Genomic DNA, 26,027 nt, shown 5'->3' on the forward strand with positions numbered 1-26,027 from the left:
ATGTGGCCAGGACACTGGAGAGGGAGTCATTAAACTCAAGGGGAAATATATAATTATCCATGTTGTTAAGACAGTAGGTTGACATTTCATGTGGGTTTCAGCAGCAGTTGGTTTCTCGGCGACAATTGGGGGATGTGGATTCAGTATTTATCCACAAGAATGAGCGCCTCCATATTTAGAACCTAAGGCCTCAATCACACCAGGCGGCTATGAAATCCCAAAGTCCCAATTTAGCTTTCCAAACGTGAAGTCGTTTTTCTCTAAGGCATAGGAGAGAACATACTAATACAGTTATAAAATAAATAACTTTCAAATTATTATGATCCTACACTTTAATGAATTATTGATCACTTTTGTTATTATTATGGATGATAAACTTGGAGATACCCCTTTCCAAAGCTATTGTTACATTAAATATTTAGAACTATTTTTTGTTTACTAAGTTGGAAAATGTCCTCTAAATAGAAAACTCCGATACATCTCAAGATGTTTTTCATAATACTTCCTTAAGGAAGTCATTAAAATAACTGTTAAGATCTAGGTGAAATAGTCAGAGTAAACAAATCTGCAGGTGGGACTAAACATACCCAATGTAGGAAACAAGGTCTAAATCCCAACATATGCACCTCAGGCCCGTAAACATTTCCTGAAAAGTTTTCCCCTCCGTTGGAAGCAATGAAAACTCAAAAACACGTAACAGTTCTGTTAAAACACATCTGCAGAATTACACATAATGTAAATTACTTACAAAGTAGTGTTCAAGTTGTGAGACTACGGAGCCTGGCAGTCAGCTGTGCAGCTGTTAGCTATGATCCCAACTGAAGAGAATTTTAACTCATGATGAGAATAGTATATGCTCCACCCAAGATATATCTGCGAGGAAGAACTCAAAAGACAACAAAATCTTATGCTCGACTAGCAATATATACACACAAATCCCTCTTCGTGTTTTCCAATATTCTTGGGATGTCTTCACACACAATCAATATCTGTTTTTATGCCACCTCATCGGGTCTAAAAACGAAACATTAAATCACTTTGAATGCTCTGAGTATGAAATTAAAAATTCAATTCCATGTGGAGCCGAACATGAAGCAGATGTGTGCTTCTCAGCATCACTTTCTCCTCCTGAGTCATGAGATGAAACTACAGCTCTAGACAAAGCTTATACTCTGGTAGCATTGCCCTACAACCAGATCTGTACAAACAATGTTCTCTTAATCAATCACCTCCGTTTGTCTCTCAGAGACCGGTGTGCAGATAAAAGTCAGGATTCTCCATTCAGACAATGAGGCTTAGAGGCTGAGCTCAGCCTCATAGATGAGCCTTCTCTGTCTCTTCCAGCACAAAGGAGAATGATATCAGGGACTAACCTAATTACACTTTATGCCAGAGATTAAATGTGTTTAGATATAGACAATACCTAGAAAGTTATCACAAGCAGATAGTGCTATTTAAATGCTGGTCTTCACCAACCAAGGAGTGTACAGGGAGGGATCCATAGCTCCAGATACACATGGAGCAGAGGATGGCCTTGTCTGACATCAATGGGAGGGGAGGCCCTTTGTCCTGTGGAGGTTTGATGCTCCAGTGTAAGGAGATGCTGGAGCGGTGCAGCAGGAGTGCGGGGGGGGGGGGTAGGGGGAAGGGAGCATCCTCATAGAGGCAAAGGGGAGGGATGAGAGGGTGGATGTGGAATGGGGGGTTTGTGGAGAGTTAACTGGGAAGTAGGGTGTCATTTGAGATGTAAACAAATAGGATGTTTAAGTAAAAAGAGAAAATAAACAAATAAATAAGTGCTGGTCTCTAGTCTCTTTGGAACAGTTTATACCCAAAGTAACCATTCAACCGAACTAAACTAGTCCCCGAGTATGAGGAGGAAAAGTCAGAACTCTGCACAACTCATTATTTCATATATATTGTGCACTATCTCCTGTCTGAATATTCGGGACATACAGAATTTTGATCAAGGACTTCGGACTTGACTGCTTTTCTTTGTTATCATTGCTATGATGACACCCCATGACCAAAAGCAAGTTGGGGAAGAAAAGGTTCATTTTGCTTACTCCAAATCACTGTTCATCGTTGAAGGAAGTTATGACAGGAGCTAAGCTGGGCAGGAACCTGGAGACCTGGGCTGAGGCAGAGGCTATGGAGGGGGGCTGTTGGCTGGCTGGCTCTTTGTGGCTTGCTCAGCTTGTTTTTCTTATAGAACCCAGGCCCACCTGCCTGGGGGTTTGGTGGGGTGAGGCATGTCCTAGGAAATGTTACTCTCAGTTTCAGAACTCTCATGTATGAGAAAGTTAACCTGTAAGGCTACTTCTAGCTTCAACATCACACTCTTTAAGATTTGGTGACTAGTTCTCCGTTCTTTGTTTCCAAATAAGCTGATCCAAATAAGCAAGTCCTTCTGCAGCCAGAAAGTCAGTCATGACCTTATAGAGATCCAGTGAGTGGTAATTAGAACTAGATAAATGATTAAACCATATTATCAGAGGAAACCAAGTTTAGAATAAACAAGTAAGTTCACTAAATATGCACTTTTTGAAACAATCTATACATGGTTAAATAAAATCTACTTTTACACACGTTTGATAAACATTTCAGCATAGGTTAAGAGCCAGGCACTGTCTTAGATGCTGGGAACCTGAGTAGAGAATCCTTGGACTCTGGTAACATCCCATGTTGAGTGGACTAGCCAATAAAAACAAAAGGAGTATGTCATATCTTATATGGGGATATGTGCTCTGGAGTCAAATGAGAGGCTTTCTCGGAGCATGGAGTGGTATGGGCACTAGCCTGTAAAGATAGGAGGTTAGAGAGTCTGTTTTGGTTTTATTGTTTTTAAAAGGACATCTGAGAAATTTTCATACCATTGAAACCCAAGAGAAAGGAGATGGAATGCACAGGTTTATGGAGGTGAATATTAACCATAGGACAATGAGTATCTCTGATGTGAGTAATTGTCTGACTCATTTTAGCGATACCATGGAGACCTTGCTGTTAAAGTGAAGTAAGCCAAGGCTAGAAAGGCTTGAAAGGCTATGACCAACTGGCCTTGGAAATTTCCTGAAGGGCTCATACTCCTAATTGCATATGGTAGTGGGGGGAGTGATGGTGGGGGAGGAACCACTGGAGGGTTCTGCACAAAGATTTAGTTTGTCTTGGAATATAACAGGTTCTCTCTGGCAGCTTTATGAAGAAGGACCCAGAAGTACAATAATAGTGACTTCAGCCCAGTATGGATGGCTGCATGGCTCTTTTTAACCCTCATTTCCTGCCAAAGGTCCACAATTTTGAAAGGAATTGGGACACAATTTTCAGGTGTGGGACCATGCCTGATAGAGGTCTTACCCTAACACCACAGTGATGTTTACCCAAGATCCACATTTTCTCACAATGCTTATTTGCATGTTAAAGGCACTGAGAAACCTCAGAATGTGTTCAAGCCAAAGTCTCCCAAGCCTATTCTACCATGCGTCTCCTTTTTCTCATGTGCTCTGGTTCAACACAAGCTGGGTTCAAATATAAGCCCATGGCATCTGGGCCATTGAACTCGGAGTTAATCTTTCACTCCCCTAACCCCATCTTTAAATTGGGAGAGTAATTGCACCTCACAAGGCGAGAATTAGATCAGATAATGTTTGTAAAGTGCTGCAAACCATTCCCTTGGTTAAGGCCCACTTTCCTGTGTCCACTTATTTACATTCTTCAAAAACCAACCATCTGTGAAAACTAAAGGTGTAAGTTTTAATGAGATTCAGCTCAGGCTCTACCACCTAGCGCCCAAATTTAGAATATCTGCCTTGTCCCAACAACAGGCAGAGATGCTCAGAGGCAACCACAAGTGCAATAGTTTCACAGCACGGTATCTCACCGTACTCCTCTTCAATAGGACTTAGATAGCATTGGGGAGAGGAGGCCATATTAGTGGTATCAGCGGGGTTCTCTTCCACCTTTGAAAAGTTCCATCGAAAGCGTTGCATTTGCTATTCCCAGATACTGGAACCTTTAAGACAAGTGGAAAGGAATGATGCCAAGAACTCTTTTCTTCCAGGGCTTATCTGGTTTGGAGGATATACCTGTTCTAAATGCTAGAGACACATCAAAACATTACAGTTGAAATATGCCTGATGTGAAATATGACCTAAGATTTCAACATACAAATAAATGTGAATTTGTTTACCATTTTATTAATAATACTTATGGCTCTACTCCGATATGGGACTATGTGTCCAAACTGGGGGGAATAGTCAAGCATGCATCTTGGATTAGTATTTTAGATACCAAACAGGGTATAGATTACCCAACCATTTTGTGTAAAAAAAAAATTGCTAAATAAGCTGTTCTTTCCTGAGGGATGGTATCTTAGTCAGCAGGGTCTTCCTGCAGAGATCTTGCCAGACTGGCTCACCAGATCTGCTGGAAGTTGTGGTGTGCATAGGGGGCTCCGTGTGATTGATGCTCAGGTGTCTTGCTAGGAAGAAAGAAAGGCAGATGCTCTGGTTTACAGTTTCCTCAGGACTCCGTTTCTCCTGATCAGAATACTCTAGGATCGCCAGAGAGACTCTGGGAGTTTTGTTATTTCCTGAATTCCTGCAACTGCCCCCTGCTCTCCAACTCCAGGAAAGATAAAATCAAATCAGAGGAAGTGAGAAATCTCTGTAGCTTTGGCATCTTGCCTCTCAAAAGTCCCCAACAATAAGACTGTTATTGGAATGCATTAATTTCAAGTTTCTTCAAACGTCTCAAAGAGGCTCTGCGAGATCCTGAGTTTCAGAAGCCTCACTGGATGTCAAACCTCAGCAAATGGAACTTCACAGCACACTGCTCTCTCCTGCCCTTCCTTTCTGCCCCCTTCCCCCCCCCCTCTCTCTCTCTCTCTCTTCCCTCCAACTTTAAATCTAGCATACAATGTAATAGATTTCATTATGGCACTCCCCACAGACACTCTCACTGAAGTGATCAGAACTGGATTTTTGAATGTAAATGAAGACACGTTCTTACTTTGATTTTTTTTTTTTTTTTGTCTCCTGGCCAATCTGGAATGCATTCGAGCTTTAATGACCATGGCCAAGTTGCAGGGGACCTGTGTTGAGTATGTTTCCTACTCACATGTAGATGATACATGTATACTCACTATTCTTCATAGAACACACTGAGAGCATTTTGGGGAGTCTTTCAGGTACCTTAATTAGCTCAGTAACAAAGTCAGGATGGTGGCAAGTTGCTATGATAAATTCAACCCTGGAACTATTCAGAGCTATCAATTCACCCAATGGCTCTCTTCAGTTTTTACATTTTGGGGCAGAGTCCTCTCTAGAGCCAGCTTTATTCTTGCTGTAAGAAGAAGAGTCAGAGCTCTTTGGGCCCTGAGAATAGGCTTATATTTGCATCTTGCCTCAACAACATCTTTAATTTGCATGTAGATGTTCACTCGGGGGTTGTTTGGATTCACCTGAGTGGGATGATGAGTGGGCAGGTGGAAGAAAGGAGTTAGAAACCTTTTCAATCACTCCAACTTCATGTGCTCCTCTTATGGGTCCCTAATACCGTCTGCATACAAACTCTTAATTTAGATGTCCATTTTACTGTTATACTTGACAGAATACTCTTAGAAAACACTCTGGATGAAATTCTCTAATAGTTCTTTCCCGGTTGATATTTACTGTTGTCTCCCTAGATCATTTTATCGTTGAGGCTGGAATAAAGGAGTTTAATGGTGTAGTATACTGAAGCTGAGAAATAGAAGTTAGTATTGTTATACTTTCAAACCAATGGAAATGTGGTAGGTGTTGAAATACATTTTAAAAAATGTTTATTTGTGGGGCTGGAGAGATGGCTCAGTGGTTAAGAGCACTGACTGCTCTTCCAGAGGTCCTGAGTTCAACTCCCAGCAACCACATGGTGGCTCACAACCATCTGTAACAAGACCTGATTCCCTCTTTTGGTATCTGAAGACAGCTATAGTGTACTTACATATAATAAATAAAATAAATCTTTAAAAAAACATTTTTAAAAAGGTTATTTGTATTTTGTGTGTATGCATATGTGTGAGTTTGAATATATATGCACAGAACATGTATACAGGAACCTATGGAGATCAGGCAAGGGCATCAGATCGTCTAGAACTGGAATTAGACAGCCGTCTGCCCATCACAGGCTGGAAACAGAACTAGGATCTTGCAAAAGCAGTAGGCACACTTTCCCATTGAGCCATAAGGTGAAATAGCGCTTGGAAGATCTCAGGGATATTGTGAAGACTGGGAGATACACTAGGGAAACAATGTAATAGGGACTCTTGCACAGAGTCTACTTTCTCATACTGGTGGCAGAGACTGTGTTTAGCATGCAGGAGCCCCTACCTCCCTGAACAGGAGGTCCAACACACACACACACACACACACACACACACACACACACAAATAAAAGAAAATAAGATATATCCTTCACTAGATGGAACTTCAAAATCTCCATTTAAAAATCCCCTTGAGTAACTTGGGGATTGGACATTTTCATTTTCTCCTCCTCTCCTTTATCATGCTAAGCTTATTTATGTTCTATTCCTAGGGTATCTTATCTTAAAAGTTCATTTTATTCCAAGGAAAATTTATTTTCTCTGTTTCTCACCAAACTAACTTTTCACAGATACCAAATCAATGTGTGTCTCTTAGCATTTACTGCACGTTTCTTGTTTTTGCTGCTGAAAAGATTCTGGTTAGAGTCTTTGACTTCTTATCTCTGGCTTGTTTACTGAGTTTTCAGTCAGCTTTCTCGGGATTAAGTTGTGTTTCCTTTTCAAAGGTAAGGCACTGTTAACCAGGTTTTCTTTTCACAGACAGTTGCTCTGAGTTCATGGGCCACAGAAGCCATGACCCAAATGAGCACATGGCTCTTTGAAACTTGCAGTTTAGGTAGGCAATGCGGGCAGTCAGTTAAGGGAAACCTGGAAAAGTCCAACCGTCTACACAAAATAAATCCAAACCCTCTGCACCTGCCGCCATGCCACCGGCCATAGTTGAAGATAGCAAGTACTCATCTTGAAGTCATAGACCATAACTTTGAAGAGAGTAACTTATTAATAAAAGCGATAACTGTGTCAACAACTGCAATGTGTAGAGCCTTCTGCAGCTATTATATGGTTTTCATCGTGTCATAGGCAATAATAACAAAAAAGAAAACAACGAATTTGTGAAAACTTGTCTGTCAAATATCCCAGGCATGTTTCATCTTGGGCCTAATTAGCTTACTCATGAAGTAGCCCCACAGCCCCCCCACCCCCTTTTTTTTTCTTCAGAAGAGAGAATAAAGTTGGTATGGCCACAGGTACCTGATACCTTGGGGTTTGGGGTGGCCCAGTTTTTGAGATGCTAAGAGCCCATCACTGCAAACTTTAGATTAATGTATTATCACCCATCTGTTACTCTTTTTAACTGTTGAGTCTCTAATATGTATAAGCTACCTAGACTCTCCTGTAAACATAATGAAGTCTCCAAGACGTAAGCCTTCATTCTTTTGTACAGGACCGCCAGCAAATTCAATAAAAAGAGAATACATTCACTACTATATTTTAGATAATTTACACTTTCCTAAAGCCTCTTTGCTGAAAAAGCAAATAAGTTTGCTTGCTTGTTTGTTTGTTCGTTTAACAAGAATATGGGTGGTGGTGATAGTGGTGGTGAGTGAACTTCTTTGGAAGTTTACTGCAATTCCCTAAATCGGTAAAGAAGAGGTTAAGAGGGACCTGGAGGATTTTGAAGTCTTTGGTTTGGGAGGTTCCATTTGGAGAAAGGTGCAGGGGAGACTGAGATTGAAAGGGACCCAAAACAAGTTCTTATTCGTTGAGATTTCTGCTTCTGAGTCGTTGAAATCTCACCTGAGGGCGCAGTTGGGCACTCCAGGCATGTGGATGGAAATATTAACACGCAGAACTTGTCTGAGCAGCGCCAGTGAGGGCCTGGCAGGGATCGCGCGTCCCCTTTAAAGGTTCCCGAGCCGGGCTGGAGAGGGAGGAAACCCGGAGCAGCAGGGACTGAGGGGGAAACCCAAGAGCTGTCGAGCCGAAAGGAGGCAGCGTGAGAGCAGAAACTTCAGACGCTGCAAGCTCCCGGCGGAGCTCGGGCGAGCCTCGGCAGCATCCTCTTCCTCCTGCTCGCTCTTTCCCACCAACCCGGGGCCGCCCGGAGCAGCCTCTCCGAAGCTTCCAGGAGCACGGAGTAAGACTAGCCACCCCGGGAAGTTTGGGCTGCAGCTTGGTTCGGAGGTGCGTTACACGCGCCCCAGTAGAAGCAGGACCCGGGACGATGCTGGGTGCTATGCCGGGCTGGGGGCGCCCGGAAGGCGCTCGTGCATCCGCGGTCCTGTTGCGGTCCCCGGTGCCCTCCGCATCCCGCGAGTGATGGGAACAAGGGCCCGCCCAGGCAGCCGCTGTCGCCGTTCCGCCCCTTCGCTCCCTCCTGGTGCGCAGAGTCACCCAGGCGCACCCCGTGAACCTAGAGACTGTTCTCCCCAGCTGCCGCCGCTACCTTGACTTCAGTCGCCGCCAGAGGGGGGTGGCCTGCTACTCCCTGGCTCTCCGGTAGACGGAGGAACACTTTTTGGGGTGCATCTCTTCCTTTGCTCTCACACCCCAACTTTGCAATCGCCGCGCAGCGGCGCCAGGGCACACGCTGTGGAGGCGCACGCCGGGAGGCTCAGCAGGACTGTGGAGGCAGGAAACCGCACAACTGCTCCTCGGTTTAGGCTCTTTGTTGTTCGACTTGGATGAGCCTTGGAAGTGGTTGAGCCTCTTCGGAAACCCGGGGCTAGGGAAGACAAACCTTGGGCTTTTTCTTTGCAAAGGGATTGACAAGCCTCCGGAAAGGTCGACCAGAAACTGCCCTGCAAACTCTTGGCGGATTGACTCACGTTGCTTATATTAAGCCTTTGTGTGTAGGGTGTATGGTGTGTGGCTTCCATAAATTTGGAGATCTCCGCTTCTGCTCCCTTCTCTTGGCATGAGACTGTATGCAGGACCTACCCGAGGACAATGATCGCGGAGCCTGCTCGCTTTTACCTCTTTGGATTAATATGTCTCTGTTCAGGTAACCTGCGCCCTCCTTCTTCACCCTTCATCTCTTTCGCTGGTCCCCACTCCACTCTTCAGAATCGGACCCTGAATTGACTTTTGGCGACCGCTCCCTTCTAAGGCCAGAGGGGCTCGACCCTTCCAGAACTTCTATAGGGAAAGGTTTCTAGTTTCCCGTTTGAGGTTGTCCCCTCTGGCCTATTACCCCAAACTCTCCTGAAACCATCCCAAACCTCTCGGTAGACCTCGGCCTTTCGCCAAGTTCAGGGCACGCCCAGCTCACTCTGGGCAAACGCCTGTCTAAGCACTTGGGTGGTAGGAGGCAGCGGGTTGTCCCCGAGTTTTGGGCTCTTAGGATTAGGTCGAATGAGTATCACCCATCTTAGGGATCCTTAGGGGGTGCTGGAGTGGAGGGGCAAGCGGTACGGAGTGGGGGTGGGGGTGGGGGTGGGGGGGTGAGGGGGGCTTGTGATTCTCACTCCCCAGCAATCCAAAATCTGGTCGTCCCCCCCCGCCCCTGTTTCTGAGCTCAACGGGTTGTTAGAAGTTGTTTTATGTAACCAAAGTCTGTAATTAAATTTGATTCTGAAGAAACTTGAGGAAATAACTCCTTCTCGTGGTAGGATATAAACTAGCCACTGCCTGACTGGGCTTAGAAAGAAAACAGGCGGTTGCAAGTAAGTTGCCTGGTAGTCCTCACTGGCCAGACAGAACAGAAGATAGCCCTTAGTGTTTGTAAGGCGAATAGTTCTGCAGCTGCAAATGAAGGGTTGGAAAGATGCTGTTTAAGAAACCTTCTGTCCCAAGAGAAGGAATCGTGTGGGGGCTGGCAAACAGTTTCCCTGTACCCTTTAAGAATCTTCAGCTATGGATGACTGAACCATAGACTCCAGTTCTGTTTCTTCCCTCTTGGTAGATTCTGGTTTCAATCAGGGATCCTGTTTCAGTCCTACACACACACACACACACACACACACACACACACACACACACTCACACATACACATTGCACCTTGGGAAATTATAGCCACATACTAAGCCAGTTTCAAGTTGCATCAAGGCCTAAAAGTTAGAGTCACTTGATTTGCATAATTATGAAATAATTTTTAAAGCCAGTTTGAACATTTGTGGGCTATAGTGATTCTTTATGTTTAGATCAAAGGTTTGACTTAAGCCAAGAGGCTACAAAAAGAAAAAAGAAAAAAAGAAGACAAGGAAAAAAAAAAAAAGACCCACAAGAGCTAAATGATAGTAAATAAAAGCCTAAGAAAAGGTAAGCTCCCGAGAGAAGCTGTTTGGCTGGAAGTTAAAAGCCCCATTTGAACTAAGTGAAATAGGAAGTGTAGTATGTTGTAACTCCTTTGAAGAACACAGAAATTGAAATTTCAGCCCTTGACGATCTGTCTCACTGGGGATGGATGAGAAGATTAAACTAACTCTTTGGGGGCCCTGTCCCCCACATCCAACTTCCCCTTTCTGTGTGGCAGCCTTTCTTCTCAGTTTGCATATCTAGATGATGGAACAGTTCACCACCCCCTACTCTCAGCCATGGATGCAAATCAAAAAACCATGAAGATCTGATCTATCTCGCTCCCTCGCTCTCTTTCCTCTGTCTCCCCTTAGTTTAATTTACAGCCTCAGATACCTTTGAGATTTTTTTTTTTTGTTGATTCCCCTTTCTCTGTGAAAGTTTGTTCACGCATGTAAAGGGAGGTGTCAGCGTGATGGATGGGTGGAGGGGAAGATTACTGAAGATAGGGGGATTAATGGTCATTAGTCACTGTGGGAGCTGAGTTTGTGTATGTTGGGACATTTTATCATGGCTGTAGATTAAAGATAGGGTCACACTAATAGGGTTTCACATCAAGCTGGTCCCGTCAGCCGTCAAACCCTGTCTTCACTTGGGAAATATATGTGTGTGAGTGTGTGTGTGGGGGGGAGTGGAGGCGTGGAGTCTTCACTCATGTTTAATAATGTGATCAATACTTAAAGTCAGAGATCCAAATCTGAGTAGATATGGGGTGTGTTTAGCATCTTATGGCTAGCATGATTCCTGGTGTCTTCTTTACAAACTTTCCATGGGAGCCATTGGGTTTTTGCAGCCCTCAGGTTGCTTTGCCAAGTCCTAGGCCAGAAGGGCCCATTTAGCTGTTTCCTCCCCACTCCCGTTTAACCTGTAGCTTAAAAAAAGGATTTATTTATTTATTTTTTTGTCTATGAGTATATTCTAACTGTCTTCAGACACACCAGAAGAGGGTATCAGATCCCATTACAGATGGCTGTGAGCCACCATGTGGTTGCTGGGAATTGAACTTAGGTCCTCTGGAAGAGCAAAAGGTGCTCTTAACTGCTGAGCCGTCTCTTCTAGCCTTAACCAGCAACTTTTGTATTTCCTGCCTACCTTTTACTCATGGATGCTATTTTAAGTCTGGATATGGGGCCAAACCATTGGACTTCTAGGGCAACCTCATGACTCTGGGCTGTTGTAAAACGCCTCCATTGATTTGGAGAAAAAGAAGAAAAAACTTAGCAAAGTTAGGTGAGTGACTCGTAACCTGGGTGTGGGCAAGACACCTGGTAAAGGAATGAATGAAGTTCTTGAAAGATTGTGTTTCGTGTTTTGCCTCCAGCCCTAGATCACAGTCTATCACTTGTTAATGGAGTGTATTTAAGAGAAATGTGGTGAGCTTAAATAAATCAAAGTGTACCAAGGGGATAAGGCGCCTTCGACAAGATTTAACCTGTAAAAGCATCTATTGATTGTCAGTTCTTTTTTCTCCCCTTTTTGTTTTTAATACTGGCTGCCAATTTAACAAAGTCTACAGTTATCTTCAAAGAGACTATAAACTCCATTTTGGTGTGTGATGGCGTATTGAGCATTAAGTATTACGGTGGAGACTGTTTGCTTTTCTAGCCTTAAAAAAAAAAAGAAAACAACTTAATGTTCTAAAAACATGAGACTTTCCTTCTGTGAAGCTAAAATTTGGGGGTAAACCACTTTGCCATGTCTTTGGCAATTTGTTTTTAAGGTAAATTCATCTAAGCACTTGTTAAATCCGTGTTCTTGTCTATGGGTGTGTATTTTGGGGGGTGAGGCGAGGAGCAGTAGCTACCCTAAGAACAAAACAAAACTGTGAAGTCTCTCAGGAACTAGTCGCATGTTCTGTCACAGGCATCTTCTTCTTCTTACGCCCTTGGCTCAAACTTTCTTTCAGTGAAGAAATGATTGAATTTCCTATGAAGCTTAGGGTGAGATCTGAATTTCAAATGATGTGACAGTTGCCCACTGCTTTCTCCTTCTTTGGGAAGGTGATGTTTCTCTCCATATCATGTGGAACACAGTTCACTGTTTGAGACAGGTTCTCTCTTCCCTTTTCTATCTCCCCTTCTTCTTCCTACTCTCTCATTCTTCCCTCATTGCCCCTCCTTACATGAGTTTTGGTTACTTCAGCCCATGTTGATTATTTTTTTAAAAATTTTAAGATATATCATTATTATGTGGGCCTCTGTTCCTCTGTGTGTGTCTGTGTGTGTGTGTGTGTGTGTGTGTGTGTGCATGCGTGTGCACATGTGCATGCATGTGCGAGATACTGTTCAGTTGTCGTGGTGTGCACTTGGAAGTCAGGGGACAGCTCTCTGGAGTTGATTCTCCCCTGCTCCCCCTTTGATGCAGCGTGTCCCTTGCTTCTCATGTGTTGTGTGCTGTACACTAACTGGCTGCAAGCGTCTTGTGGCAGCCTCCTGCCTCTGTCTCCCAAACTCACCATATGAGTCTTAGGACTACAGATGAACTACCAAATCCAGCCTTTGTACATGGATCCTGGGGGGTGGGGGTGTCATCTTCCTATTGTCGGGCTTAGGTGTTTTAACTTTTGGACCAGCTTGCTGGCTCATATTATTATTTTTTTAAATTTTTAAACATACAAACCTAGCGTTAGAATCCAACCTTACGTTGAAAATCCAACCTTATGGCTTGTAGATATAAATACTTAAATAATTTTATGTCTTTGAAACTTCTCTCTATTCCCCAGATAGGTTCTGTAACATATAAGATTTGTGGTTGAGCCCGTGTAAAAAGAGACTGTTTACCCGAAGATGTTTTTCTTAAGTTTTACTATGACAAGTGAAATGCTCCCATGTCAAAGTGCTATAAAATGCTCCATTTCAGCTCACAGTGACAGTTGTTTACTTATTTTGTAGAGTGAGCAGATTTCAGCTGTAGCAATGTTTATAATGGAAAATAGCTGGGTCTCAGGAACGGGATCGGAAGGAAATTTAGGAAAACTTTATTTAATAAAGATCCTAAGTGTCCGAGGCTTCGGATGTTAACTTCTGTGCTCATAAAAGATGCTAGGGCAAGATTTATGTCAATTTCTCACATTTATTTTCGTGTGTGATTGTGGCCTATGCTTGTGTATGTGTATTCTACACATGTTTTCAGGGGGTGAGGAGGAGACATCAAGTCACCTATTTCATTTCTTTCTGCCTTCTTCCTTTGAGACAGGTTCTCTCATTGAATGTGGAGCTAGGTTGTCAGCCAGCAAACCCCTGTGAGCCCTGTCTAGGCTACCCTCAGTACTGGGGTTACAGGCCCTGCCTTGCATTTTGTGTGGGTGCTAGGGATTTGAATTAAGTCCTTATGCCTACAAGCAAAAGCATGCCAGATCATGTTCTTAGACCTTAATTGCTTTAAAAAAAATTTTTTTTCGGTTCTTATCACAGATGTAAACCACACTGGTAACTTGATTTGTTTTTTTTTTTTTTTTAAGTTGGGAATTATAAGGAAATCAAAGTTAGGCCTAAGGTAATTACATAATATGTAAATTTGGGGATAAGAAAAGGCAAAGAGAAAAGAAAATAGAAATCTAAGTTTAGAGAAATTTAGTAGAGGATGAGATCCGTAATTTTAAGTTTGTGGGTTTTTTTTTTGTTGTTGTTCTTTTGTTTTTTTGTTTTGTTTCTTTGCTTGTTTATTTTGTTTGCTTGATATGGGGTCTCATTGAGGAGCCCAAGTTAGCTGCAATTCACAGAGATCAAGTGCTAAGATTAAGACCTGGGTCACAATATCTGGCCCTTAAATAAGTCAGAAAAGTGTAAGGTGGGGACCAAGCTTAGTGGTAGGGTGAATACCTATCTTGTGCAAGGCCTTAGGTCTAATCCGAGCTACCATATACTAATTCAGACACACACCATTCTAAGTGGGTCCCATCTATGTTCCTTGACCACACCCAGCCAGGGAATCAAAGTGGGAGGAGTATGGATTTCTGAAAATCTGCTACCAGTGTTTGTGCCCTGTGTTTAGCAACAGTGTGAAGAATTAGATCTTTTTTTTTTTTTTTTACATTTTCCGAAAGTAAAAGCAGTAGAAGCCCATTCACAGCTTTAATGCAGCGAAAGGCTTTCTTTCCTTCATCCCACTTTTACTCATGCTTTGGAATCTTGACTGCTTCGTATGTGCCAAGGCGCAGACACTGAAGTTGTAGTTGACTCGGGCAGCACACCTCTGCTTAGAGGAAGTGAGTAAAGTGACAGAAGGAAACGATTTTAAAATGAGATGGAGTTCAAATTCCAGGGTGAGTTAGGGAACATTGCGATGACTTCTAGGAGTGTCTGAATCACAGACTTTCACTTGCAACCTTATGAGAACCCTACGACAGAGGTGTTGTAGGTTCGATGTTTCTTTATCTGTACTTTATAGTTGCAGAAACATCCTAGAGGAGTTGGGAAACACTGATGAAGCAGGGATTTGAATCAAGCTTGTTCCACACTCTTGAGGAAGGTATATCGCCCAACTCGAAAAAGAGAATGGAAGAATTTAATTAAAAAAAATTATGGCTCAATCACTTTTTACTTTATCCCGTGTGAGACTGTGGTTTGAACACTTAGGACTTTAAAAGGGAGGTGGGGGTGGGCATTGTGTTTCCTGTCGTTAAGAAAATGGGTTTTAAACCTTTAGATCACCCAGAAAGAAAGACCATTCTTCGCATCTAACTAGATTGTATTCTGCTTTCATCCCATCTGGGCTGGAAGCAGGGGGACTCCGAGTATGTCAAAACACGGTCTGCTGGAGACACAAATGCATATAGATCCCAAGTTGTGTTTGGGAAAATGAATGCTATTCTCTTTCACCCACACTTCAGGAGAGAATTTTTTCCCCCCTCTGAATCTCAAGGCAAATAATTGGCACTTGTCAGGGAAGAGCCCGTGGAGAGACAATCACGTCCCCTGTGGTTGCTCTTATCCTCTGGGTGAGAGATGGGCTGGCAGTCATTTAGCAGTAGATGAGCCTTCTGGTTGATTGCTGATCACAGATGACTCACTTCATGGTTACTGATCATGGAAGGGTTGAGCATTAATACCTGGTTGATCAGCTGGTTAGAAACTGCTTATGCATAGCCAATAAAGTTGCCATCCTGTGGAGATCAAAAGACCCCCTCCTTGGCAATTCTGGATTAGAATGGTTTCCTTTGCTCTACCTCCACTTTCAACCCTTTAGTTCAATCTTGCTGCTGACCAAGAGGAAGCCAAAAAGATTAGAGAGTACAGGGAGGTAGCTTTGATCTCCACCCCTCTTTCTCCCTTGCTATTCCTAACACTGGACGGTGTCATGTTGCTTCCTTCATGGGAGAGCTAAGCCTCATTACCCATTGTCCAAAACAAGCTTCTACAAATTTACTTCCTTCTTTTCTTTGGCTTACAGACATCTTATGAGAGTGTCTACATTTAAAAATATTTTGAACACCATGACTGTGCATATCTTTCTGATTTCATTCATGAAGAGAAATCTGGCTGTAGCCACAGCTGTGCATAGCTTAGAATTGGAAAAGGAATCGCGCTTGCGTTTCACTCAGTTTCCTTGTGGGGGTAACATGCGTAGATGACAGAGTGAGCTAGTTGATCAAGTCTGATGCTACGTCGTCTATCCGTTTAATGCCTGTCTCCTAGTTTGACACTTAAGTGTAGTGTTGAAAGCACAATCAGGTTACAACAGAGTGCTATGGTTTAGTGTTGAGTGGCAATATGTTTTTGTGCCAAGTGATTGATTGACATGTATTGTATAGGAAGTAGCCAGCTTTGATTTCTAATAAGGCAGTATATTCAGAGGATCTAATACAAACAAACAAACGAACAAACAAAAACACACACCATACTTTAAAAAGTACTTCTACTAGAGAAAGTACCCAAGGAGCTAAAGGGATCTGCAACCCTATAGGTGGAACAACAATATGAACTAACCAGTACCCCGGAGCTCTTGACTCTAGCTGCATATGTATCAAAAGATGGCCTAGTTGGCCATCACTGGAAAGAGAGGCCCATTGGTCTTGCAAACTTTATATGCCCCAGTACAGGGGAACGCCAGGGCCAAAAAGTGTGAGTGGGTGGGTAGGGGAGTGTGTGGGGGGAAGGTATGGGGGACTTTTGGGATAGCATTGGAAATGTAAATGAGGAAAATACCTAATTAACAATATTTAAAAAGGAAAAAAAAAGGATACTTAAAAAAAAAAAGTACTTCTAGCAATAGCAATTCAGTCTTACACTTTTCTTTTGGGTTTTTTCCAGACAGGGTTTCTCTGTGTAGACCTGGCTGTCTTGGAACTCACGGTGTAGACCAGGCTGGCCTTTTGAACTCACAGAGTGCATTTTTCAAAGATGCTTGTGATTGGATTTTATAAAGCAGGCAGTCTTGTATTCCTCTTTTCCGTCTGTACAAGGCCTGAGAACAGGGAGCTACTCTTCCGTCAGTCAGCTGTGGAAGGAGCCTTCCCTGGACATGCCCCTAAAAATCCTAACATTATTTGGAAGAAGTTCTATTTGAAACTATTAGGTGCCAATTTATTAGAAAGAAAGAAAGAAAGAAAGAGAGAGAGAGAGGGAGGGAGGGGGGGAGAGAGAGAGAGAGAGAGAGAGAGAAAGGGAGGGAGGGAGAGAGAGAGAAAAGAAAGAAAGGAAGGACACCTTTATTTTTATTTTATTTCTGTGCTTCTCTGTTTACCATGTGCCTATAGGAGCCCTCATTCCTCTGGGTTCAACTTTTCTTTTCTCTTTTCTTTTCTCTTCTCTTCTCTTCTCTTCTCTTCTCTTCTCTTCTCTTCTCTTCTCTTCTTTCTTTCTTTTTGTTGTTGTTGTTTTCGAGACAGGTTTTCTCTGTATAGCCCTGGCTGTCCTGGAACTCACTTTTGTAGACCAGGCTGGCCTTGAACTCAGAAATCCGCCTGCTTCTGCCTCCCAAGTGCTTGGATTAAAGGCGTGCGCCAACACTGCCCAGCTCAGGGTTCAACTTTCTATTACCATCTCTCTACAGGCTCTCCATTGAATGTTAAGAAAAAAATATTTGAAGAAGAAAATTGCTAGATAAAACTATTTCATACTTTAAAAAATCATTTCTGGTATGTGTCCTCTCCTATTTTAGTTGTAAGCTTCAAGGATCACACAGGAGATGATTCTCAGATGGTCAGGAAGAGGTCAGAGCTTGCTACATGGGATTGTAGTTAATGTACCATTTTGAAAAAAAAATCCTCTTGTCCTCATTTCTGGACTGTAGTCAATAAGAAATCAGAACCCAGAGCTGAACTTCTGCCTACCAATGCAATTTTGTGTCTGTTACAGTTAGCTTCAGTTGTCAAGTTGACAGTACGTGGGAAAGGAACTTCAGTTGAGGCATTGCTTTTATTGCATTAGCTGTGGGCAGATCCATGGAGCAGTTTCACAATTATTAATCAAGGTAGGAAAACTCAGTCCACTGTGGGCGATACCATCCCTAGGCAAGTGGGGCCGAGAAAACAAAACTGGAACATTCCATCCAGCAGAGTTCTTCCAGGGTTTCTGCTTCAGCCCCTGAGTCTAGGTTCCCACCTTGATAACTTGCCCTGGCTTCCCAACACGATGGACTGCACACCTGAAAGCAAAGTAAACCCTTTGTCATCCCTCCCAACCCCCAACCCCCAACCCCTCGCCCTCAACCCTGTTTGGTTCGGTCAGTGTTTGATCACAGAAACAGAAGCAAACTAGAGCAGTATACTGGTGTTCTTTTCAAGGCTGAGTAGCCTCAGGTAATGCTAGTAAGATAGACAGAGCTTCATAATTTCATCTCCTGACTTAACCTGTATTGTTACATCTTCCCACGTTAGTGTATGATTTAAAAAAAATATATATCTTTTTTTTAAAGTAACGACGGATGAACTTCTAATTTAGCTCAAGCAATGCATCTGTTACTTTTGTATGAAACTGAACCTATGTTTTTAGTTGCATGGGTCTAAAGCTGATTTGGGTTATTAAGGCTTGCTTTAGAAGGCAAGCTTTATCACGCCGCAGTATCTATCACTGAAATGATGTTTGCTTGTATAACCAAAGTGAGTTCAAGCACATTTGTACATGTTAACTACACACCTCAGGGTACCTTTAAACTGCTTCAGCTTCTTGCTTTGTGAAGGATTTCAGTCACTCCAGACCATTTAATTAGCAAGTTGTATGTAGAAAAGTAAACTGCCTGAGATTGCCTGTGGGAGATTAAAAACTCATCAGTCGTTCCCTCTCCTATCTGGAGAAGCAAAAGTTCCCCAGCAAGCTGTTATTAAAGCTTGCTACTCTAATTCTCATAAGCTAATGAGCTGCTTCAGTCCAAATTTCCTAAGCCTAAGCAAATAGTGGGACAGTAGGAGAGAAGCCAAGCCTTCATGTGGACAGACCCTGTATATGAGAAACGTAGTTCTTCTTTGAGGTCTTTTGCTTCTTATCTCCATGATTTCTGATGGGATCAAAGTTGCATGAACTCAGCTTTCCATTAGATTCAATATGACCAGAAAGGAAAGGAAATATAGTGGGCTGTTTTGTCTTCAACTACTGGGAGATTAGCACTCTTTGGGAAATATAATAAATATCCTTTCATGTGATAAATACCCAAGTGTTATTAATTCAATGATTAATTAAATGATGAACCAATGCAGTGTTTGCCCAGTTGTGTACACTGATTCTGAAGGACAAGGAATCAATAACAACGTCTCTGATAAAAATAGTAGTATTGATAAAGTGAGAAGTTTATTGGGTGTTCAGATCTACTCGGCAAAGTGCTAACGTGTCTTATCTTCTTCTCACTTCTAGCTGCTCAGTTCAGAAGGAATGTGCGCTGCTCTCCCTATTTATCAATATGGAAATGAGGTTGAGACAGGTTAAGCTCCTCCATTGTCATCAAGCAGTGAGTTGGAGTGAGGATTTGAAACCAACCTGCCTGTGTCAGAAGCCTTGCTCCTCAGTGTTAAGCATTTTGGGATATACTTATTACATCAAGATATGTGGGCTTTCGATGTTTGTTTTTGTTTTTTGTAGGGAACTGGGCCGTGATAACAACTTGATTTAGTTCCTTGTTGGGCATTAATTAGGTCTCTATGCCCCCTGTCCACATTTCCCTTCTGCTGTCAAATAATAACTTCTATAGAGAAGAAAGTACCCTGGCGTTACATGCCACAGAGCACCTACTTAAGGTATAAACCTAGCATGGCTGTGTAAAATTCAGTCCTGTGCAGTTTGGGGAATAAAGTTGAAATAGGAAGACCCACATAAGTTTTATGAGGATTCCATAAGTGAATCGAAGTTAGCCCCTTCCTGCACCTCCCCCAGGATTAACGTTCTCTTAGAAAGAGGCCATTGAAATGGAGTTGTCTTTAGTTTGGAAAGAAATTGGTGATAAGATGTTACCCGTGAGCTGGTAGGAAGGGCGTTTCCTTAGCATAAGCACTTCTCCAATGACAGATTTCTGAGAAAACAAAGAAAAATCTAGCATTAAAAAAACATATATCCAAAACAGCTGGGCAGTGGTGGCACACACCTTTAATCCCAGCACTCAGGAGGGAGAATTGAGTTTGAAGCCAGCCTGGTCTACAGAGTGAGTTTCAAGACAGCTGGGCCTACCCAGAGAAACCCTGTCTGAAACTAAAACTTAAACCAAGACAAAAGAAAATAAAACAAAAACCAGAAACCAAAAACCCAAACCTAAAAACTAAAAATACAAAAAACAAAAAGCAAAAAAAACCCAAACAAGCAAGAACAGTGACACTCCCCAGTCAAAAATAAATAAATAAATAAATAAATCCAAAACCAAATCAAAATGTGGTCCTGGCTGGTCAAATCTGAGTGAGTCTGCAGTCCAGAAAAACAGCAGCATTATCAGCACATGATCAGAAGCCTGTAGTGTGTTTCTGAAACCTTATTCTTTCCTGCAGAAAAGAATTCTTTTAGCTACATCTTTTTGGCCATGACTCTTACATGACTTCTTAGGTATGACTTTCTCAGCTCCCTCAGTGGTGCCCCCAGTGTCGTTGCCAAAGGTGGAGATGGGATCATGCATTTATGAGTTCTTCTGTGTTTCTTTAGATTTATGAGTTGACATAAGGCTTAAAGGTAGACTGACTGTTCTTCCAGTCCCTAACTCAATGCAATGAATAAAACAGGAGGATGGCTGAGCTGGGGTCTGAGCTGAGCTCTGTCTCTTTCCTGAGACGTGGATTCTTATCCTGGAGGTTGTTTTCTTTTAATTAACATTTGTAAATATTTATATATCTATACATTTGTGTGTGTGTGTGTGTGTGTGTGCAAGTGCGAGCACACAAGCATCTCCCAGGGTGGGAGTGAGGAAGTCAGCATACAGTTTACGTGAGTCTATTCTTTCCATCACTGTATGAGTTCTGTGGAAGACTTCCGTCAACAGGCTTGGGGCCACCCATTTTTCCTTGCTGAGTCATCTCTCTGGGTCCTCTGTAAGGTTTTTACCCTGTCTTAAAATATATTCTGGGGGCCGGAGAGATGGCTCAGCGGTTAAGAGCACTGACTGCTCTTCCTAGGTCCTGAGTTCTAATTCCAGCAACCACATGGTGGCTACAATGCTCTATAATGAGATCTGATGCCCTCTTCTGGGAGTATCTGAAGACAGCTACAGTGTACTTACATATAATAAATAAATCAATCTTTAATTTTATATATATATCATAATAAATTTCTATCCATGTATTCATAGTTTATGCTGTCATTCCTTTAGTGACACTAGTTCATTGGTTTACTTACTTTTAAAATTATTGTTACTATACTTGTGTTTGGGTGTGGTGGGGTGTATGGTTCATATGCCGTGATGATTGTGTCGAGATCCAGAGACTTTGTAGTAGTAGCATTGGTCTTGGGAATCCAACTCAGGTCATTAGGCTTACGTAGCTTTACATATTGATCCGTCTGGCTGCTCAGTTGCTGTTTTTAATGTCTTTGGTGGGCATCTTCCTAAAGATAGCTTGAAAACTCTTACTCCACTCACCTGTGATTTTTTTTTTTATAAACTTAAAAATCTAAAGAACATATGGTTTTCAGTCTTCTACTGTATCTTTCAGTTTACCCAAAAGTTCTAACATCATGTGGATTCTAGTGATTTTTTTTTTATGGATCCAGAGATTGAAAATGGTTTAAGAAACTATGTCATTGCTTCAAGATCATTTCCTAGGAGCTATTTAGTTAAAAACCACAGTTCTTTGGGGGGGGCACAAAAACCAAAACCAGTTGTTTTTTGGGTGTTCATTTGTTTGTTTTGAGAATTTCTATTTGATGCTTGATAATAGTTTTAAATGACTGAGAACTGAGATGTCTGTTCAGGTCCTTTGTATGGAAGAAAGTACTGGGAAAAGGTCCTGATCAGTTAGCTAGAGCCTTGTTATGGAGAAATAGGACACCGGTGTACGCCAAACTTTCAAATCATTTTCAGAGAAGTCATAAAGCCCTTTAGTAAATTCTCCCAAGTGATAAATGGCATAGTCCTGTCTAAATTAACGATGACGTCACAACAGTGGAAATTGTCAGAATCAGTACGGTACACTGCCCACCACTTTTGTGGCTCCAGTATTACGCTGTCAGTTCCACATAGGACAGACCTAGTCTTGAAGCTTGTCCCTGCTGGGCTTGGGCCGTTAGAGGGTCTACCTTCCTGGTCTTTGCCTTTCCTCATTGCGTCATAGCTAGTTAGATGGCTACTTGAGTGGCTTATTGATTTAACCTAAAGCTTCTACCTTTATTGGGCTCTATTTACACTTTACAAATTGTGTTTGTAGAGTGAGGCAGAGTCATCATCAGTTGTCCTGTTTGTGTTGATTCTTTTGTCTTTAGAGCAAACAAACAGTGAACACAAAACCCCAAGAGCTTGATGAGCTCAGAGCAGCCCTGCACCACAATCCCCCTCCCCCGAACTGAGCAAACACCTCTAGTCTTGACTAAGGAGAGAGGTGATCCGCACAGGTCTGATAGTTGACTGATGGCTGTTAAGACATACCTCACTGTGTTGCACTGAATTACAGGCTAAGAAAATACATTAAGGAAGACAGAAGAAAGAAAAGTAGGGAAAATAGAGGCTGCAGCAAAAGGAGGAAAAAGCGGTGTCCTTGCAGGAATTTATTGCAAGTCCTCTCTTAGATCCTGGCTCCTCTTCCTTTTGTTGTTTGTTTACAGATCATTAGCTAGTTGACAGAAATATTATCATGGGCAAAGCTTAATCGAAGAAAGGGTCAGGAATCAGTTCCAATCGAATATTAACCAGAAATGAAAATGAAGCACCCCTGAAATAACTTGTCAGTGAACGTGTGATTTAATTTGTGAGGTATTGATTTATACCTGGGTTTGAAGACTATATCTAACATTTCTGTGAGGAATCTTGTGCATAATTCATAAAGGTTCCTCGAATAACATTTGGAGGATCTCGTTAAGCACCGTAGATGTTATAATTTGCTCAGGTGGTCTAGATATATCACAAAACTACATACATGAGGAAGGATGCTTTCGTTAACTATTTCCTTACTCTCCCAACCATACCTAGGCTATTTCTTGGTTGATGTAAATACATTCTTTCTATGTGCAGACTTTCTTTTTTTAATTTCATTTTGTTCCGCTGCCAAGCGCATGGGATGGCTTTTTTTTTGTGTCTGCACAGCTCACCGTGAGGGAATAATATGGCAGGGTCCCATCGGGGGTCATTAGGAGCATTACTCATGTAAGACATCTATCAGGGCAGCTCTCCTCATGCTAAATTCGAGAGCTGCGGCTCAGGAATAATATGAGATGCTCACAGGCACGAGCTAGAGAATCACATCTGAGTGGGAGAAGGTCAAGGCCCGGGCAGGGAAGAGGTCAGAAGCAGTCATGTGCCCTGAGCAAGAAGAACAGATGCATTGGAGGCTGGAAGCCGTCACCGGCATTTCATTGTCCACAGGAGGCATGTTTAAAGATGAACATTATCCCGATGCTTTGACAAAATAGCCTGCCAAGAATAACGGACTCTTCATCACATGAAAGGGTGGCTGCTGCGATTTCCACTTTTCTTTGGAAATTATTTCTGTAGTTAAATTGTCTCGGTCTTGCTGATCTTTATCAGCTCTTGGGACCATACCTCCGTGTCTTCGACTTCCTTGAATATAAATGCTTCTTTCTTTGTGACCAAAGACATCCTGGATTTGTCTGTCTTCTTAGGAGAATATACCTGTGTTTGTATAGGCATTATTACTGAGCAGATAGAGCAGACCTGCTTACTTAGGGAAACCACCTGGGCCTCAGGGTTTCCCCTCTTGCCATGCAGGTCTTTCTGAAAGCTGCCTCCTGTATCTGCTGGTGCTCTGCCTAGACTCTTCCGTGTGGATTCCCTTTCTTCAGGTTTTCCAGCACAGTTCCCATAAACAGGGCAGTTAGCCTATGGTTCTCTGTGTTGCGCTCTCTGGAAAGCTGCCTTCTCCACCTCCTGAGTGCTGAGCAGATGGGCTTATGTTTCTCTACCAGCCTATACAGAACTCCCTAGGCCTGCATGCTTCATGTCTGCCTGTACCAACTGCCTTTCGATCTCCTGCCAGCCTCGGAGGGTGTATGATTAACTAATCAGTTATAACCAATACATGGGCCAGTCTGTGAGTTAAGAGGTGACGTGAATACAACTGTGTTATGAGGGTTTGTTTAGTTCTTTGTTTTTGCTGGGGTGGGAGTTATAGACATGATACATATTTATTTCTTTTATCTAATGACTTGCTTATCTGAGTCAGGATTTCAGTATGTAGCCCTAGCTGGCCCTGTATTTGCTCTGTAGACCAGGCTGACCCAGATAGACCTCAGAGAGACTTGCTTGCCTCTGCCTGCCAGGTACTAGGGTGAAAGATGTGTGCAACCAAACCCATTACCCTCATTTGTGAGAAAAAAAAGAATATGCTCTTAGAAATAAGAAAGTGAAACATTGAAAGGCAATACCAGGATGATAGAATGATAGAATAGTAGCAAACTTTTATGCAGTGTTAAAACAAACAAACAAACAAGCAAAACAGCCTTGAGACAGCTTTGGGGTAGAAATGTGCCAAATACAGAAGTCATATACAAAAGAAAGCAGGTAGCAAAGGTTGGGTCTTACGAAAGAGATTGATAGGACTTTGGACTATTCCTCACTTAGCTTGGAGTTGTCCAGTTTTTCTATGATGTATTTCTGTGGCTCAGTAGTGGGATAGTGAGAAGGGACTGCTTTGACTCTGACTAGTTCCTTGCTCTTTAATGGCCGCTGAATGGCTTCCCCCCCCCCCCCATGGGCCACGGGCAAGTTGCTCCTCATCTGTGAAATGCAAACGTGGAATTGGTTGATGTTTACATTGTTTCTAGAGTTTTGTTTTAGCCCAGAGGCAACCCACAAAACTAACTTCTCTTTCACTGGGTGTTTTCTTGGGGGCTACTTGCTGCAGTGATTGAAAAAGAGCAGGATGTAAAGGTGAGATTTACTGCCCACTGGTGAGTAGTCACGTCTCCTCCAGCAGACTTTTTCACATTTCTCTTTCCTTATCAGTAAGATGGAGGTAAGAAGCGGGCTACTTGATTTAAAAAAAAAAAAAGCTATGCAAATGAAATAAATTACCATATGCAAAGTGGTTAGAATTGGTTTGACTTGTGTGTATTTTGTTGTGAAGTGTTAACATCATTACAAGGTTATCTATAGAGAATCCTTACGGAATTCTCATGAAGGATACTACTTATTGCTGTTAGGAGTGAGTATGCACCCTTGTTTATCCAGTCCAAACTTAAAGACTAGAAATAACTGTTACCCAGCATCTGCGTGGTCAGACTTCTAGAGATTGAACAGAACAACAAGCACAACTAGGGAGCATGCGTATCTTTGAGAGACAATTCCAGGTTCATTTGACAGGTCAGAGACAGATGCATTCCTGGGCAGACGGCCATGCCAATGTGATAGCCATTTCTCTTCTAATAGTGAAAATATAATATTGTTTATACCGAGTTAAAAATGCCAGCAATTAAAGACTATCAGGTTTCCTTTCTACCCCACCTCCAATTTAAAAAAAAATGTTAATGCTTCTAAGAGGATTAAGAGATTTGCAATTTACTGTGAATTATTTTAATCAGATTAAGAATCCTCATTTATTCGGAACTCAGCTTTTTCCAGTGTGGGGGAACGGGGCCTTCCTTTCTGCTTTAGGATTTGGGACAAGCCAAGGTAGTTGTCTGTAAATAAACGGGGTGAGTCACTTATTTACTGAGTCATTCTCACCTTTTGTGTCGGGCAGTCTGTTGTATTGGGCCTATCACTAGCCAACTGGGTAAACTTGACTGTGCCACTTAGCTTTTCTAACCCTTGTTTTCTTCTCTGTCAGCTGGGAGAAGACACAAAAGCCAATGTACAGTCCTTTCTCCATTAGAGCACAGTCAATAATTAGTTACACCTTCAGTTCCAAAATAGATATAGGAATGATTTCCTAGAGTCCTAACATTGAGACATTGAAGCCTGATGTAATAGGATTTGTTTTATTTTAATAAGATAGGGCAATACCATATGTCTATTAATGACAGATTTTTAATTTCATGGCCAAGCTAGAATCTTGTTTTAGAATGTCATTGTTGGTCTGTTTCGGACGCAGTCTCCAGTGCGTTCCCCGGGTTTGCTTCTCCTGTGCCTGTGTCC

At 42.4% G+C, this 26,027-nt stretch overlaps 1 protein-coding gene across 7 annotated transcripts in view; it reads left to right on the forward strand.

Annotated features, from left to right (window-relative positions):
• Window positions 1-26,027, forward strand: part of Robo1 (roundabout guidance receptor 1) — a 1,022,024-nt gene that overhangs the window by 629,163 nt on the left and 366,834 nt on the right. The window contains exon 1 of one of the 7 annotated variants that reach the window (XM_029470380.2): window positions 7,947-9,083. The exons of the other annotated variants lie outside the window; for them this stretch is intronic. Coding sequence (XP_029326240.1) covers window positions 9,029-9,083 — 55 coding nt within the window. The 5' untranslated portion in view covers window positions 7,947-9,028. Of the gene's footprint in view, window positions 1-7,946; window positions 9,084-26,027 lie in introns of those variants that run through there. 7 annotated transcript variants of the gene reach the window in all.

This window comes from Mus caroli, unplaced genomic scaffold (genome assembly GCF_978045245.1).
Source record: "Mus caroli unplaced genomic scaffold, Mus_caroli_1 scaffold_17, whole genome shotgun sequence".
In the NCBI taxonomy this organism is placed as follows: domain Eukaryota; kingdom Metazoa; phylum Chordata; class Mammalia; order Rodentia; family Muridae; genus Mus; species Mus caroli.